This window comes from Gymnoscopelus microlampas, assembly GCF_963454915.1.
Source record: "Gymnoscopelus microlampas genome assembly, chromosome: 14".
Taxonomy (NCBI): Eukaryota; Metazoa; Chordata; class Actinopteri; order Myctophiformes; family Myctophidae; genus Gymnoscopelus; species Gymnoscopelus microlampas.
The window spans coordinates 18,282,173-18,298,861 of record NC_139951.1 but is presented as its reverse complement, the minus strand read 5'-3'; the positions used below and the strand labels follow the sequence as shown (position 1 = coordinate 18,298,861).

Here is a 16,689-nt window from a genome sequence, read left to right as displayed (position 1 = left end):
AAAAGTACCACAGTTTTTTACTTAAGTAAAAGAGTCAATACTACTATAGTACTAGTAAAAGTCAGGACAATTTACTTGAGTAAAAGTATTGGTATCAAAATGTACTTGAAGTACCAAAAGTAGAAATTATTATGCAGAATGACCCATTTCACAAGTTTTCAAATGTATGAAATGTATAAAAAATCTTTTGAAAATAGCAGACCTACAAGCTCACAATGCGTTGCATCATGAGCTTGTAGATCGGCTTTTTTCAAATGGCCGAAATGTATGGGCTGAAGTGGTTATGTTTTGTAATAATAATACAAATCTGCAAGATGAGATGTAGTGAAGTAGAAGTAAAAGTACTGAACATTGGAAATACTCCAGTAAAGTAAAAATACCTCAAAATTGTATTTAAGTACAGTACTTGAGTAAATGTACTTACAATGGTTACTTTACACCACTGGCATTACGTTAATTTACATTCTAGCCTTGGGGGTCAGTTCACTTTCAGTTCAACAAAGTATTTTTATTATTATTATTTATTTATTTTAGCCTTCTTTCATATTTCAGTCTGACTTTTACTTTCTCTCTGTATACCTAATAATCTGTGGCAGCATTAGGCTGCTATCATAATACTCATAGTAGAAATGAAAGAAAAAAACATGTCTGATTAGGTTGTGTGTTATAAGCATTTTATTACTATTGTCGGCTACATAAAATACAACGAGCAAGGAGGAAAAACAAATAAGTCTAGCCCGTTATATCCTCAATTCTATCTAAATTAGACTGATACAAGTAGGCCTACTGTATAGCCTATGTTGAGCATAACTAACATGTTACACAGCAGTTTAGGAGATAATAAAATAGCATATTTTCATTTCTAACTAATGACTATAAATAAACTAAATTCTATAACGATGAAAGACAAAACACAGTCCTCCCCATCTACGTACAAAAGCAGTGTGTATATCATATAAATTACTTTACACAACATCATAAAAACGTAAACATTTTATTTGGCAAATCTTTGTCAGTGAGAATTATTAACAGGCTGTTACTGTGAGTTTACTTCCTCTATGTCATATAATATAGTAGGAGCATGTCAAAGCACAGGTAGGCTACTAGGTGCTACACAGTGACCAGCTTTTAGTTGCAGAGTAAAGATAACAATGGCTTTGTCTATGTAGGAGAAAAGGGGCAAGAGTGCAGTGAAAGAGAGATAGAGCTGGGCACACACACTGTGGGACGCTTCTAGCAAGGCTTTCATCGGGAACCAACAGTATTATTACGAGTGTGTCTGTGCCATGTATACAGTCTTGTCAAACTGATCAGGTCATATAATAGACTGCCAGCGTCAGTCATAATAATCCATGAACTGGCCATTGCGGAGACTGGACAGTCTCAGCTAGCTGCATTTCTTAATCACTTCTTGGCATTCATGTCATTATAAGTGAATGTTTTTCAAAACACTTCAACATTTTTCAAGAATTGCAAAAATAGCAGGACTACAAGTTCACAATCACAATGCATCACTATGATACATGTTGTGAGCTTGTAGATCCACTATGTTTGAAATAGGGGTATTTCACTTTAAAACAGTTCTGGGTTCATTTTCACGTCCACCCAGACTTTTGGGAGCACCCCAGGCAGTTTTTAAGTTGCTTGATTCATTTGATATTCAATAGATCAGACCCCCTCCTATATATGCTCATTCAACTGTTAGAATTACCCCAGAAGTGTTTTAAAGTGAAATACCCTTTTAGGTGGTTAACACATAACGTAGCCTTTTGGAAAGACTGACAAAGTTCAGATTGGCTAGCTGCCATAGTGGTTGGTAGAACTAACAAGTTGAGCTAAAAGTGTGCCAGCATTTGGTTGTCCTGTCATTGTTACCCCACCCTCCCTTGCTAGACAGTGGTCAACAGTGTTCACTTTACTGTATGCAGCTGTTTGTTATTAGCTTCAAACCTTGATCAGATTACTATTTGAACCAATCAAATTGTTCAGCTATCAGCTTTAAAACGAATCTCCTTCACAGTGTTTTGGGCATTATGTGTTCCATCTTGATCACAAGCTCTAGCAAGTCATTTACGTTATTATCTAAAAGACAATTAAAACAATGTTTGCTTCTATTATTCCAGCTATTAACCACAAAAACATGTTTTAGGATGAATATCTAATCTACTCTAAATAAACCTACCTTCTAGGTAAGAAGTTATTATAGCAGGTCAAGAAAAAGCTAAACTGCTTCTTCACCTGAAAGATAGTCAGCTCGCAATAATAATGGAAGATATGGTTTTCAAATGGAAAATAAGGCATCATCAGAGAGAACAGAGCCAGGGTGAAAATATGCTCTTTTCTTCAAGGCCTGTGTGAAAACGAAACAGCTGTGGTAAGTCTGAAGATAGGCACCAGCGGCAGTGTGGAATCTCTTTCAAAACCCTGGTACCTTGTACTTTGTGATGTTTTAAACTGTAGCAAACAATACAAATCCATTCCTGGTTAACAGTGTCTCATTAGTTCACATCAAACTAATTAAAAAATATATTTTCAAATCATTTGAGCATTGACTGAAATGGAGTGTAATTTTTTTTTTTTTTTTATATATATAACTGTTAAGTAGCTTTGTATTCCAATAGTAATCATAGAGTGCTAGGCTGCTCCCTGTCTCTCCAGCTCAAATGAACACAAAATACATTTTCAGGTCAGGATACCAATTTTATCCAATCAGGAGAGAAGAACTCATACAGGATGCAGGATAAACAGTTAAATTGGAAGTTATAAAACAAAACAAAAATGGAATTGGAACAAAATAGATGGTTTTCTCCCCTGATTTGGATGAAATTGGTGTCCCACCTGAAAATGTTCTGAAATTTTGTTTATAAAGAGCTGAAGAGATGGAGAGAACCCCCTGTTACTGAACAAACACTATAGCAATGATTACTATCGTTAAATAGCTTTAACTTAAACAAAAGGGGGAAAAAAGAAACTAAAAACACTTTTAACAAAAAAAATCACCTACAGCACCTTTAAAGCTGCCTGGGTTGCCGAGGATCATTAGTCTATACTTTTGCAGAAACGTCTACTGATTCTATTTGGGCCTGACAAATTCAGTCACTCACAAAGGGTTTGAAAGGTATTCACAAACATGAATTGACTGATATCGTTTTAATCTGTTTTAATTACTCAGATCAATCATTAAATGCTCGTATATCTGTGTTTTCCCCTTGAAGCTGGATGCCAGCAGGAAATCCCGGTCGTCAATAGATACCATAGAGAATGCTCGGGGAGCCTGGATGTTCAGCTCCTGTGACTGGACAAAATGGCCCCGCTTGGGGTCCCATTGGTAGACCTGTGTCAGTGAATAATCGCTGCCCAAGATGGCGTACTGCCAGTTGCCGATGGTGACTGGTTGGAATACCATAGAGCCACGGGACGGAACTGTCTGGGCCTCTTTGAACATGGCTCCATCCCAGCGCATCACCTTGGAGTCGCCGATGAACCTTGTCAAACAAATGAACACCTCACCTAGGAAACAAACAAAAACATACAGAAAGCGGGTTAGTGTTTTTGCATTACATTGCCAATCAATGTTGCTACAAAATGCTGTGCCGTGTGCATGTAATGTATCATGGCCTTACCAGGGGTATTATCCTTAACTAAACTAAGACTTTTATGAAAATTATGTGTCAACTGAAACTAAAATTAAAACTAAAGTCAAAAGAAAAATCTATAACTAAAACAAAATAGAATTACATGTACGATCATCTTCGTTTTTATTTTTGATTATATCGGATTTATGCTTATATAAATGAACCCATTTAGACCTGAGGCCGATTCTAAAAACACCTTCTAAATCCTGAACTAAGTTTTCTGAAAAACTTCAAATATTTATAAAAAAATTACAAAACACGTATGTTGCTATATACTGTACATAGCAACAGGAACCCCAAAAGGCTTTTTTAAAAACAAGGTTTTTTTAGAAACATATTTTTTTCCATTTACTTATGTTTGATATGTTGTACAGTTTTGTTATTACTGAATCATGTACTACCATTGGTTAAATACAGTGATACATCTGCACAGTTTCTTGCATTGTAGTGATAGTATCTATCTATACATATCTATATATATACACACACAGTAGTATCTATAATATGTACCATGCATAAATATATCACTACTCAGTAGTGATATACAGGTAATGTTCTCTCACCTTTGACCTGGAAGTGCTTGACAGAGAAGACATCCTCCATCTCTGGTATGTCAGTTCTGCGGTCAAACTGCTTGTGGCTCTTGTTCCAGTGGTAGACCACAGGCCTCTGGGAGCTGCTGGACAGGATGAGGTGCGGCTTGTTGGCAATCTCCAGATATTCCACATCTGTGTCCCGGTGCCATGGATGGAGAGACTGATGAGAGTAGAAGCCATTGCCGTTCCACTTGTACACTGTTGTGGAGCCTGCCTGTAAGAACATCATGTGCACTGTGCTGTTAGTTAGTCATGCAACAGTTTTACATCTCCCCAAAGTAATACACCTCGAGGACCCACAAATACACAAATGTATGCCTATTTGGACATAAAATGGCTAGACAGTGTATATATTATTTATAAGGAATCTCACTTGGTGTTTAGCGTAATCATGTTAACAGTATAAACACATTTGATGTGGGATTTCTGTGCTAAACAACATGACACTCTAATGTGATTGATAGAGGCCATCGATGTAAACTCCCTCTTAAGTAGACCCCCACCTCCTCCTCAAGTGGCAATACAGGAAATGAAAAGTCTACCATTTGGATGATATAGAATACTTTTCAAATGTTCTGGTCACTTGGTGCTTACAGTACTGTATACAGTACTGTATATTTGTGGTGATGGTATGAGTCAGACTTTGACCATTTCTTATTCACAGCTTTATTTTTTAGCGGTGCCAACCGCTCTACACTTGACTTTGTCCGTATGTCCGTCCGTCCGTATCAGCACGGGATGAGCACGGCAAAGAAGCAACACATACAAACATACGCACACACACACACACACACACACACACACACACACACACACACACACACACACACACACACACACACACACACACACACACACACACACACACACACACACACACACACACACACACACACACACACACACATGGAGCTTGCCTCTGCCATCTCTCCTCTTATTGCCCACACGTGCCACTGCTTATCAAAGAGGGGTGCAGGGACCCCCAGCGTATGTTATGTCCGTGGAAGCACGGGATGAGCACATTATGTCCGTGGAAGCACGGGATGGGCACGGGATTTTAAACAGCTATAACTCCAGTTTGCAGCATGCCACCAAGGCCAAATTTGGTATGTGGACTTAGACCACCAATAGGGACGAGCATGAATTGCTGAAGTTATCAAAGAGGGGTCCAGGGACCCCCAGCGCCCGTATGAGCACGGGATGAGCACAGGATTTTAAACAGCTATAACTCCAGTTTGCAGCATGCCACCAAGTCCACATTTGGTATGTGGACTGAGACCACCAATAGGGACCAGCGTGAATTGCTGAAGCCCCGCCCCCTCTGTCTTCCCATTGGCTGGCCTTCAAACAGCCATAACTCAAGTTCGCAGCATGCTACGGAGTTCAAATTTTGTACATGGCCTCAAACCACCAATAGGGACGAACTGTAATTAATTAAGCCCCGCCCCCTCTGTCTGCCCATTGGCTGGGCTTTAAACAGCCATCATTGCAGTTTGCAGCATGCTACCAAGTAACAATTTGGTACGTGGACTCAGACCACCAATAGGGACGAACTGCAATGAGTTAAGCCCCGCCCCAAAGGCACCGCTTCCTTCACACAGGGTGTGATTTTTTTTCAAACTACTGCATGTACTCTCCATTCAAAATCAAAGTAGCATGACATCCCCAAAATTAGGATCAGATAGCAAAGCCCTTTGGTAAATCTATTGTGTATAGAGTGGGAATCCTGCACACCATCTCCTTGAAAATTCTCAATTTTCTGCTGACATTTTTGTCACAGACCTTCCTTAGTAGCAAGTCATGCTCTGATGGAGTTCTGGTGACCAAATCGTCAGCAATAAATTGAGTTTTTGCAAGGAGAAGGTGTGTGGGAGTCTCACTCTGAACAATACAGGATATTGTCTTTATTTCTCCCATAGCCCCATCTGTGACCTCTCGCTTCGCTGTAACTCCGGGACTTGGTCACAGTGTTGCAATCCAGCATAGCGGGGCCAGGCAATACGTTTGATTTTTGACCTATTTCCCAAGGTTGTGCCCCAAGTTCCTACAGATGTCTGTAGTAAAAATGGGATGATAAAAGTATATTCTGTTGTCAGCCAACTGTTTAAATTGTTTGTTTTTTACAGCCTGTGCAAAATGTCACACAGAAGCGCGCTCCTACTGTCCAGGCAACAAGGAAGAGTGCGCTTCTGTGTTTTTGAATGGGAAATTCTGCACAGGCTGTCAAAAACAAAACTAAAAACAAAACAATTGAAACAGTTGTTGGTCAGGGTAATGTAATTTTACCACCCCGTTTCTACTACAGATGTCCATATGAACATTTCAATACCTTCAAATTTATGTTGGAAAATAGGTCAAAAATAGTAAAAAAAATAAATAAAGGCTATGTGCTGTCGGTGCTGACGATTTGCTATGAGTTTAATAAAGGATTAGTTCTACCTTTGGTACATCTAAAATAACTGGCACAATAAAAAAGTGTTTTAAGTTATTAAAAGCTTAAGTTCAGTCAGATTGGTGATTTAAGTAATGAAAAGAGAGAAAAAGCCACCAGCCTTGGAGCTGTCGGCGATGACGAAGAAAGACTCTCCGTCGATCATGAAAGTCTCTATGTCGTTGGGTTTACGGATCTTCAGGATGTCGATGTCCTGGATCTTGATGAACTTGTTGGCAGAGGTGTCACGCTTGTAAATGTGTGAACCCCCAAACAGCTGGGCCACAATAACAAAGAGGAGATGGTCAATCACCATGGGCTTGCAGACCACAGTAGAGGCACCTGGTCATCAAGGAGAGAGGAATGGCCATTATTCACACACACACCGTGAACTTGCGGCTGCAGACAGTGCTGCAGGTGTGTGATGAAGGAAAACAGAAAGAAGGATAAAACTAATAAAACTATGAATTATTTGTGATACAAAATCTAGGGAAACATATTATTCTGAAAACTTTGACTTTGACAGTGTGTACAGGCAAAAGGGCGAAGAAAACAACCTAAATTGACAATGCTTTGCAAAAATATCAGATACATGAACTCTGATGAAGGCAGGGACACTGAAATGCATTGGAGCGTTATTTCAGTATATATATTTTTGCACACAGATGAGTGTGTAAGGTTGTTGTCTAAAACTCACTTTCTATGGTATCATAGGTCCTGAAGGTCATTTCAACGTGATCCCATTCCAGGAAACTGCATGTTCCCTCGAAGGGTTGGGCAAAAACTACATATTGATCTTCGCCAAAGGTGAAGGCCTCCACGGAAAGAGACTCAAACTTCAGTGACTGATAGGCAGCAAACTCTGAAAACCAGAAACAGTATCCTACTTGGTTACTTAGTTTTTTTTGTCGTCCTTATCTTTCTTTCCACTCAGGTCATAAATATCATTTATCATTTATGTGCGTATATGAATACGGATTATGTTATTTTTGAGTGTGATAAGTATTTATGCATGATATCATTGTCTTGAAAATCAAATTAAATAACTGATCACAATAAAACTCAGCCACTCCCTCAATGGAAGGGTTTGTGTGTGGTTGTGCAGGATAAAACTATGAGACATGACCAACATAAGAATGGCATGCAGACAGCGATGGTTAACACGATTAACAGTCAGTAGGGTATTGTAACAGCTTGAGACTTATAAATGGTTAGTAAGTCAATCCGTCAGTCAGTCAGTCAGTCAGTCAGTCAGTCAATCAGCCAGTATGTCATGTTAGTCTGTATGAAATCAGATCACCAGATTGCCAGCATTATGTAGTATGTAGTAAGTATGTATATCATTAGTATGGCAGTAAGTCACTCAGGAGTCTGACACCAAAAGTTGCCCTGAGAAAGATCATTATAGATAACTGAAATAACATTGTTGTTTTTTTTAGTTTGTTTGTTTTTTAACAACATTAAATCTTGGGAAAAATCACTGCACACATGACTATAAAATTGGATATGGTGATAAAAGGCTGAAAAGTGTATACAGAGGGAGGTTCTGCACACTTGGAACCACATCATCTGTACCTATTTCGGGCATATCATAATGGGCAAAATGTAAAAAAAATAGCCTGGACATTTAAGCTTAATTTCTAGCTTCTCTTTGTACGCCGGTGTAGCATGGCGAAAATAGCAGATCTACAAGCTCACAATGTGTCCTGATGCCACACGTTGTGAGCTTGTAGTTTGGCTTTTTTCATCATATGAAGGTGTCCTCACCTGCTGTCATGCAGTCAAAAGAGTGTGGTAGTAGGTCGTTGATCTTCTTGCCCTGGTGAATGGGAGGCCCGCTACAGTGGATCTGGTCCACTGTGGCATTGGTGTGATACATCCAGTCCACCAACCACTTCAGTTTGCAGTCACACACTAGGTTGTTACCTCGCAGATCACTACATGGATGTGAAAAGGGTGTTATCTACAGTAACTGAATCAGGATCTGAATTCATTCATTTTCCTTGTTTGACTTACTTCATTTTAAGGGTAGATAAATTAATTAATTAATCAATCGTTCAACCCATCAATGAATTACATGATTTATAACAAAAGATGTGAGTGAAAACTGTCAAACTCCTGTTCAATATGAGAGTGGACATTGAGGGGACCACTTGAGACTAGTGAGGTCATGTCAATCAATAGATGTCAATCAGCTTCAACAAAATGGCTCAGTTGCAATGATGCAAAGATACATTTACTCAAGCCATGTACTTAAGTACAATGCCACGGTACTTTTACTTTAATTGAGTATTTCCATTTCTTCATACCTCATGCTTCTACACCACTACATCTCAGAGGCAAATGTTGTACCTTTTTACACTACATTATTTGACAGTTTTTGTTAGTAACTCTGCAGATTTAGATTATTAATAATAATGAATACAATTATGAATCAAACATCTTCAAAATCTTTCCAAAACGCACAATCTACAAGCTCACAACTCACTAGGATGCTTTGACTTGAGTAACATTTTGAATGCATGACTTTTACTTGTAAGAGAGTATTTTGACACTAGGGACTTTTACTTAAGTCCAAAATCAGGCTGAGTTGAAGGGCAACGACTGTACTTACACTTTGGTCAAGGACTCCATTCCCTTAAAAACATCTTTGGGCAATGTCTCAAGGTTGTTGTATGCCAGACTCCTGCATGGCAACAACAAAACATGCAGAGAGTGAGACAATTTAAAAAATAACATAGAATGTACAGAGGTTACAGTAGTGCTTTCAGGTAATACCAACATATACCTGTCAGAAACGGGTCCTTTTGAGAGATCTAATTTGAGATGGGATGAGACTGTGACTGGATTCCAAAATGTAAGCAAATATGGAAGTAAAATGATGGTGTAATTCATGACTGCCGCATTATTCAGGAGGGGAGGACAGTCTGCTGACATTTTGAGCAGAAGTACAAAGCATAAAGAGGCAGGGAACAAACTTTACACGGATTGGCTTCAGAGTTGGCTTTTTACTCTGATAATGTGTTTGTGTATGATAGGGACAATTATGAACACTTGATGATTTACAATTAAACGGCAGTTTTTTTTAATACTCTAGCAAAATTATACTATACCGTATCTACATTCTCTTGGATTATCATGTGACCTCCCCAAGGACTAGACTATAATTTAATTCTAGACTCCACTTTGGAAAGGATAGACTGGCCACTGGCCAACTAATAAGGACTATTGGAGAGTCTGGGACAAGCCTGAGGTCAGAGCTGAGTTTAAGGTTACAGTGCAGTTATTATATTTAGACTAAGCTTGAGGTCACTCATGTTATCAGCTATATTTAGTTTTAGCAAGGTTTGCAATGTTGAGAGGCATGCTTGTGTTTACGAACTGCTCGAGAGAGGAACATTTTGGTCACTTTCCAAAGGAAATCACAGAATACAAATTTTCAGCTGTGGTGGAGAGAACTCTGCAGCACATTAATGTACATTTGACATCTCAGTATATTTCTCCTTACTTACATTAGCATATTTTATTCTATGATGGGAATTTGTTTTGCAGAAGTAAATACTGAAACATGTCAGATTTTGTAACATTATTTCTTCATCTAACCTTTTTGTTAGAAAATTGGGTCATGTGTCCCATTATATTCCGCAGTAGTTTTATAACCACTAAAAAAACACTCATCTCCAGCCGTATTTGTCAGCTAAAACCTCCTTCACAATATGTCCTGCAGCAACCTGATCTAGTAGACCTTGGACAGGCGGTAGCAGCACTGCTGCTTACCACTGCAGTTCTGACAATTATAAAGTTGACAGTGACAGGAAACTGAAAAATATATTGATAAAAAATGCTTATCCCTGTGTTAAAACCTTGGCCCAATAGGTGAGGGTAATAGTTCAATGAACTTTGCAAAGAGGAGTGATTCTGGCTTTTCATGAGTTAGTCTGATCAGATAAATCAGGTTCTTTTAACCACTTATTCCCTATGTACTGCATCGTACAACAAATACTGCAAATAGCTGATCGACAAGATTGGCTTTTTTTGGGGGGGGGGTTTGTCATGTTTGTCAATTTTCTCTGAATGTTCACTTATTTTTCACAGAATCCCCAGAATAGGGACCCGAGTATCCCCATCCCCAGAATAGAGATGCTAGGGTTCATGAGGTCAAGAAATTTAGAAAAGGCAGGAAGGAAGGAATGACGGAAGGACCAAAGGCAAAGGTTAGGGATAGAGAGAGACAAGCTTGTATCTATGAGAACAGGTACTTACAGATGTATCAATCCCTTGAGACCCCGGAATGCAAACGGAGATATCGATGCAATTTTATTGTTTTCAATGAACCTATGGGAAGAAAATGATGTTAGCATAAATAAATTACCCATGTCCACCAACAAATCGGTAAATGTGCACAAATCTGAGAGTAATGCTTGGGATTTCGAGAGAAATCACTTACAGATATTCCAAATGTGGAAGCCCCACGAAGGCATCTTCATCAATGAAGTCAAATGAATTGGCTGTGAACAAGCTGTGAGAAAGAACAAAGGGACAAAGGCCTCATGATGTTTGATTGTACATGTGGAGCAGTGAGTTATCATTATCAGAAAGTTAGATCCAAGAAAAGAATGAAATGTGTGACTTATCTCACCCTTGAGAACAAGAGACTCATAGAGTATTTCTGCCTAAGGCATGTGATAAAAGAGTGAATTACAGGAATTGAGTACAACAAAGCACAGTCAATGCCTCCTACTAAGGCATGTTTTCTGAGTCACCCTTTAGCAGAACGCACGTTTCCCTGCAAACCTCTGTCAAATACTGTAGCCCAGGAGACAATCCTTTAAGGGATTATGCATTGAGTGAGTTATGACAATATGGAGCATCAAACATTGTTTGATACTGATAGTCAATGTCACAAGACCATTTGTACCTAATTTGGTGAAAGGAAATCAGGAAACAAACTGTGACATTTGTAGCATTTGTGGTGCACCCTATGGGTGGAACCGTGGAAGTGAAATCGCTTTTGGCACTGTTGTTTTGACATTTTCTTGAGAAACGGGCTCCTCCAACACATTTTGGAAGCCAATCATTGCCAATCTGAATAGAATATGATCGATTTGTGTATACGTTTTGGACAAAACCTGTAGGAGTAGTAGAAAAGGGTGTGTTTTGAAGAAGTACAAAATCAAATGGGAGTTGCATCATGATCCAAGGAATCCAGAGGGAAAACATTTTGATTGTACGACTTATGGTTCAGGAGTTATAGGTCAAAAGGTCTTCCTTCGCCTACTGGGAGTGTGCGTGCAACGTTTCATGCCGATCGGTCCAGCAGCACGGATGGACACATGGACGGACAGGGCTGAAAATATATTATCTGCCTCCCGGCCTTTTGGCCTGGCAGAGATGATTAATAGACCCCTTAACAGACGACGTCACACTGATAAGAACCAGTATGCGTGCAACCAGTATGCGCGCAATGAAACCCATTCTATCAGGTCTCGCTAGGACGCGCCTCACTAGCCAACACACAAGAGGGGGTTGGGGTGCGCTGAAACCAGCTCCCCCCAAAACAACAGGTTGGGAATTGATTGCGAGAAACAATCACCTGTGCGTCCAGTCTCAATGTTAGTAAACAAATAATTGGTCTATAGGACCACATTTACTAGTGCACAGGACTTGATATAAACCTGATATTAAAAAATTCGGATGACCACCTACTGACACCTGAATTTCCCTCATAGATATACTCTAGAACAAATTGTGTGTCTCTATGGTTCTGCATCACTGCAATGACTGCAAAAAAATATGGAAATGATCCCACACTCAGAAAATAATATCAGCTATAGTTTATTTTCCTATAGTACACATAATTACATACATAGCACATAATTGTGCATATTCTTTTCAAAATCACATCCCTTTTTTGGAGAAAGCTGCCAATTAGTTAAAGAATTCAAGAGCGCAAGTGCACAACTACTTTTATCATTGTACAATGGTTATGACAAAACACTTTTGTGAGGCATTGACATTATTATTAACTTCCTAAATAATCAACAGTGAGGCTGTCATAACAGATCATATTTTTTAATTAGATACATTTTACACTTTGGAATTAAACTCTTCATTTACTATTGAATAGTGTCTTGTTGCCTTGAGATTGATTGATCGAATACTTTATTAACAGTTTGCAAATAGTACAGTGGAACGATTATACAATGGTGCTAAAAGGATAACACAAAGAGCCCTAAGGGCTTGTTTCCATTGTGTATGTACCACTGACTCTTTCTTCCCCTTTGGCAGTTTCGAGGCTCTAGGCAACGGGCCAACGGACAATAGATGATTAGCTTTCACTTATTTAACACCCTCTTGTTCCATCTTGTAATGTTTTCTTAATCACTGCTCCCAGCATGTCTGTTTTCCAAAACTAACAACGGTGAACGGTCACAACTGACAGTGTAACAAATTATCTCCATAACAATCACCTGGGTGTTCTCTTTTTTTATGACTCTTTTAATTTGTGCTGTTTTAACCTTCATCTATATTGAGGACGGTTTAATGAGCATGCATGCATGATCTTTATCACCAGTGCCCTGCTTTGCATTCACATTTGGAGGCTGTCCAGTTTAATTACATCTACAGCAGCATAGTGCCAACTACGGAACAGATCTACTGATTAATCAATATGTGAGTCATTTGGGACTTCTGTTGCTCATGGACACCTGAACATTAGATACACAAGGATGCATAAATTGTGAGTTCATTGTCATCACCCTTCTGGAGCACGTGGCAGCACGTCTGCAGCCAAGATAAATGTTTTGTACATTGTTAATTATGGTGTGATGTCATGTCCATTAATCCTGATAAATACCTATTACAGGTAAACAGTTACGCTTTTAAGCCGTTGCTATGTGCACGTACAATAATACATCACTCAGTACTGCATACATATCCCTAGTCCAAAATCTGTAATAGTGGTTGTAATAAAGTGAATCAATTAGCCTGGAATGTCGATGTTCCAAAACACGTGACTATGTTTAGGCTTGCCTGGGTTATCATTACAATGATATTATTTATGTATCTTCCTTTAATTATCTTTGCCTCTCTCTCTCTCTCTCTCTCTTTCTCTCTCTCTCTCTCTCTCTCTCTCTCTCTCTTTCTCTCTCTCTATGTTCTCTGTCTGTCTGTTGAAGTACATCTCACACACACACGCACACACACGCGCGCGCGCACACACACACACACACACACACACACACACACACACACACACACACACACACACACACACACACACACACACACACACACACACACACACACACACACACACACACACACACACACACACACACACACACACACACACACACACACACACACACACACACACACACACATACACACACACACACACACACACACACACCATCTCCTGCTGTTGATGTAGGTACCCATGTGGTCTACTCTATTGCATAATCCTGACACCATTAAAGATAATCCCCTTTAAATCCGAATATCAAGTGGTCCTTTTTATGTCCTCTGTATGAAACACCTGCTTTGTCCTTTGTTAATACTGACTGACTGGAACCTTTTCTTTTACACTCTTGAAAGTTGCCCATTATGTTTGCTACATACATTTTATATAATTTTGACCCTCTTCAATAGGTTATCATTGGACAAGCAAATCATAAATAAATTATGTATTATTTTCATTTCTTATTTGATTATCATTTGAAAACTGTAAGTGAATATTGGAATCAATTGTTTTGTTTGCCATGTTTTACATGTGACTTAGCTACTGTACCCCACATTGAATTTGTAATTTAATTACAAATCCACTCAACAAAATGTGTAATAATGTAAGAATGATTCATTCAACACAACATTTGTGTTGAAACTGGTAGGCAGCAAACATCCTAGTGGTCATAATTGCATGGACACACACACACACACACACACACACACACACACACACACACACACACACACACTCACACTCACACTCACACTCACACATACACACACACACACACACACACACACACACACACACACACACACACACACACACACACACACACACACACACACACACACACACACACACACACACACACACACACAGACACAAAGCGGTCAATGATAATCTGATCAATAAATGAATGGTCTGTCACTCACAGAAGCTGTAGAGCAGGCGTATGAACGAAGCTCCCTGGGGTGATTTCACTGAATCCAGACTTGACAAAAGATCTGAAAGGAAACAAATGAGGGGTGACAGTGACAGTCAGAAACAGAATATGGTATGCTACAACTACGAATGTGAACCTCAATTAAAAAAAGAAGAACATGAAACATGAAATGTATGTTTTGTAATAATAATAAACATCTACAAAGTAACTAGTAAAAAAAAGAAGAAAAAAAGACTTTGAACAGCACAACAACATCTAACCACTGGCAGATGTTTTTTTTAACAAAAAATAAATGCAAAAACAATTTAAGGTATTAATTGTACACTTCAAGATCCTGGTCTTTGTTGGGGACCACTTGGCATTTATTTAGCTATACACTGGTCTGGTCTTACCTCTAGGCTTATATGCCCTCATGTTTTAAATGTTTTCTTCAGTTTCTTAGATGTTTTTATGGGTGTATTGATTCTTTTTTTATGCTTTGGTTATTATAGCACTTTGAGATTTTCACAAATGTAAAGTGCATTATAAATAAACATTATTCCATTATTTCCATTATTATTACTATTATTACTTACAGTGAGATGACATCGGAGGGGAAAGTGTGAGGAACAGATCGGACACTCTCACACAGGGCATTATCTTTAGTGCACGTACACGCAGTGGGACATCTGGTCTGTTTCAGTCTTCTGCCCTCTGCTAGAACCAGGCTGACAGCGGCGACACACACCAAAACTGTCCATCCTCTCAGGGATCTGTCCGAGTCCGAGTGGGATCCCATTATTTCGGTCCTGTCTAGTCTGTCTGATCGGTGGCCCGTTCCAGTAATATTCCTACATATGAACTTCTTCTCGGTCAAATTCCCAAGGTTGCCGTTGCCCCCTCAATGCCAGAAATCTCGGATGTCTTTTCTCTTCTTGTCTAGCCTGTTTATTATTAGGCTAAGAGGCAGTGGATGTTTTTTTTTATTGTGGTCGGATGATCTGATGTAGGCTTGTGTCTATGCTTCTTGCGTCTCAATAGGAAAGGCACCGGTCCAATGGATTCGTTCTGCAAATGCTCGGGATTACAAATGAAATGCAGGACAGATCAGAAAATTAAACAAAAAAACAAAAAAACATGAAAGATTTAATGAAAAAAATAATCTCTTATGATCCCATATTGTCAAAAGTGCTGATTCGAGGAAAAAAAACAAAAAAACATGAAAGATTTAATGAAAAAAAGAAAGAATCTCTTGATCCCTATTGTCAAAAGTGCTGATTGGAGGAAAAATGTTAAAAAATGAAAGATTTCATGAAAAAATATATATAAATCACTTATGATCCCTATTGTCAAAAGTGCTGATTCGAGGAAAATGTTATGACGGTCTATTTTGTTATTTATGTTGTTGTTGTTGTCTTTTTGGTACAAAGAAGTTGTCTTATAAATTAGGCAGCCATGAAGAAAGAAAACAAAAACGTGGACTCTTATGAGCGGAGAGAAGATGGGAGGGAGGGAGAGAGAGAGAGAGAGAGAGAGAGAGAGAGAGAGAGAGAGAGAGAGAGAGAGAGAGAGAGAGAGAGAGAGAGAGAGAGAGAGAGAGAGAGAGAGAGAGAGAGAGAGAGAGAGAGAGAGAGAGAGAGAGAGAGAGAGAGAGAGAGAGAGAGAGAGAGAGAGAAATACAACAAAAACACTCGCCCCAAAACACAGTCACCCGGGGCAATTCCGGCGACCGCGGAACGGTTACCACCTGGTAGGCCTATTCTCCTAAACGTAACCTCAGTAAAACGGTGCCAAAAACGAAACTTATTCCCAAACTTAATATCAGTAAAACTATGCCTAACCCTAAACTTATTTCTAACCTTATCCTCCGT

General features: G+C 39.1%; 1 protein-coding gene across 1 annotated transcript; it reads right to left on the bottom strand.

Moving 5' to 3' along the window:
* Positions 1-657: 657 nt before the first annotated feature.
* Positions 658-15,617, bottom strand: lgi1b (leucine-rich, glioma inactivated 1b; the record flags this gene model as incomplete). Its single annotated transcript, XM_084078219.1, has 10 exons — positions 658-3,510; positions 4,199-4,441; positions 6,780-7,004; positions 7,360-7,524; positions 8,430-8,599; positions 9,277-9,348; positions 10,926-10,997; positions 11,110-11,181; positions 14,829-14,900; positions 15,415-15,617. 10 exons carry the CDS (start codon positions 15,615-15,617, stop codon positions 3,161-3,163), a joined length of 1,644 nt encoding a protein of 547 aa, XP_083934345.1. The 3' UTR covers positions 658-3,160.
* Positions 15,618-16,689: the final 1,072 nt, after the last annotated feature.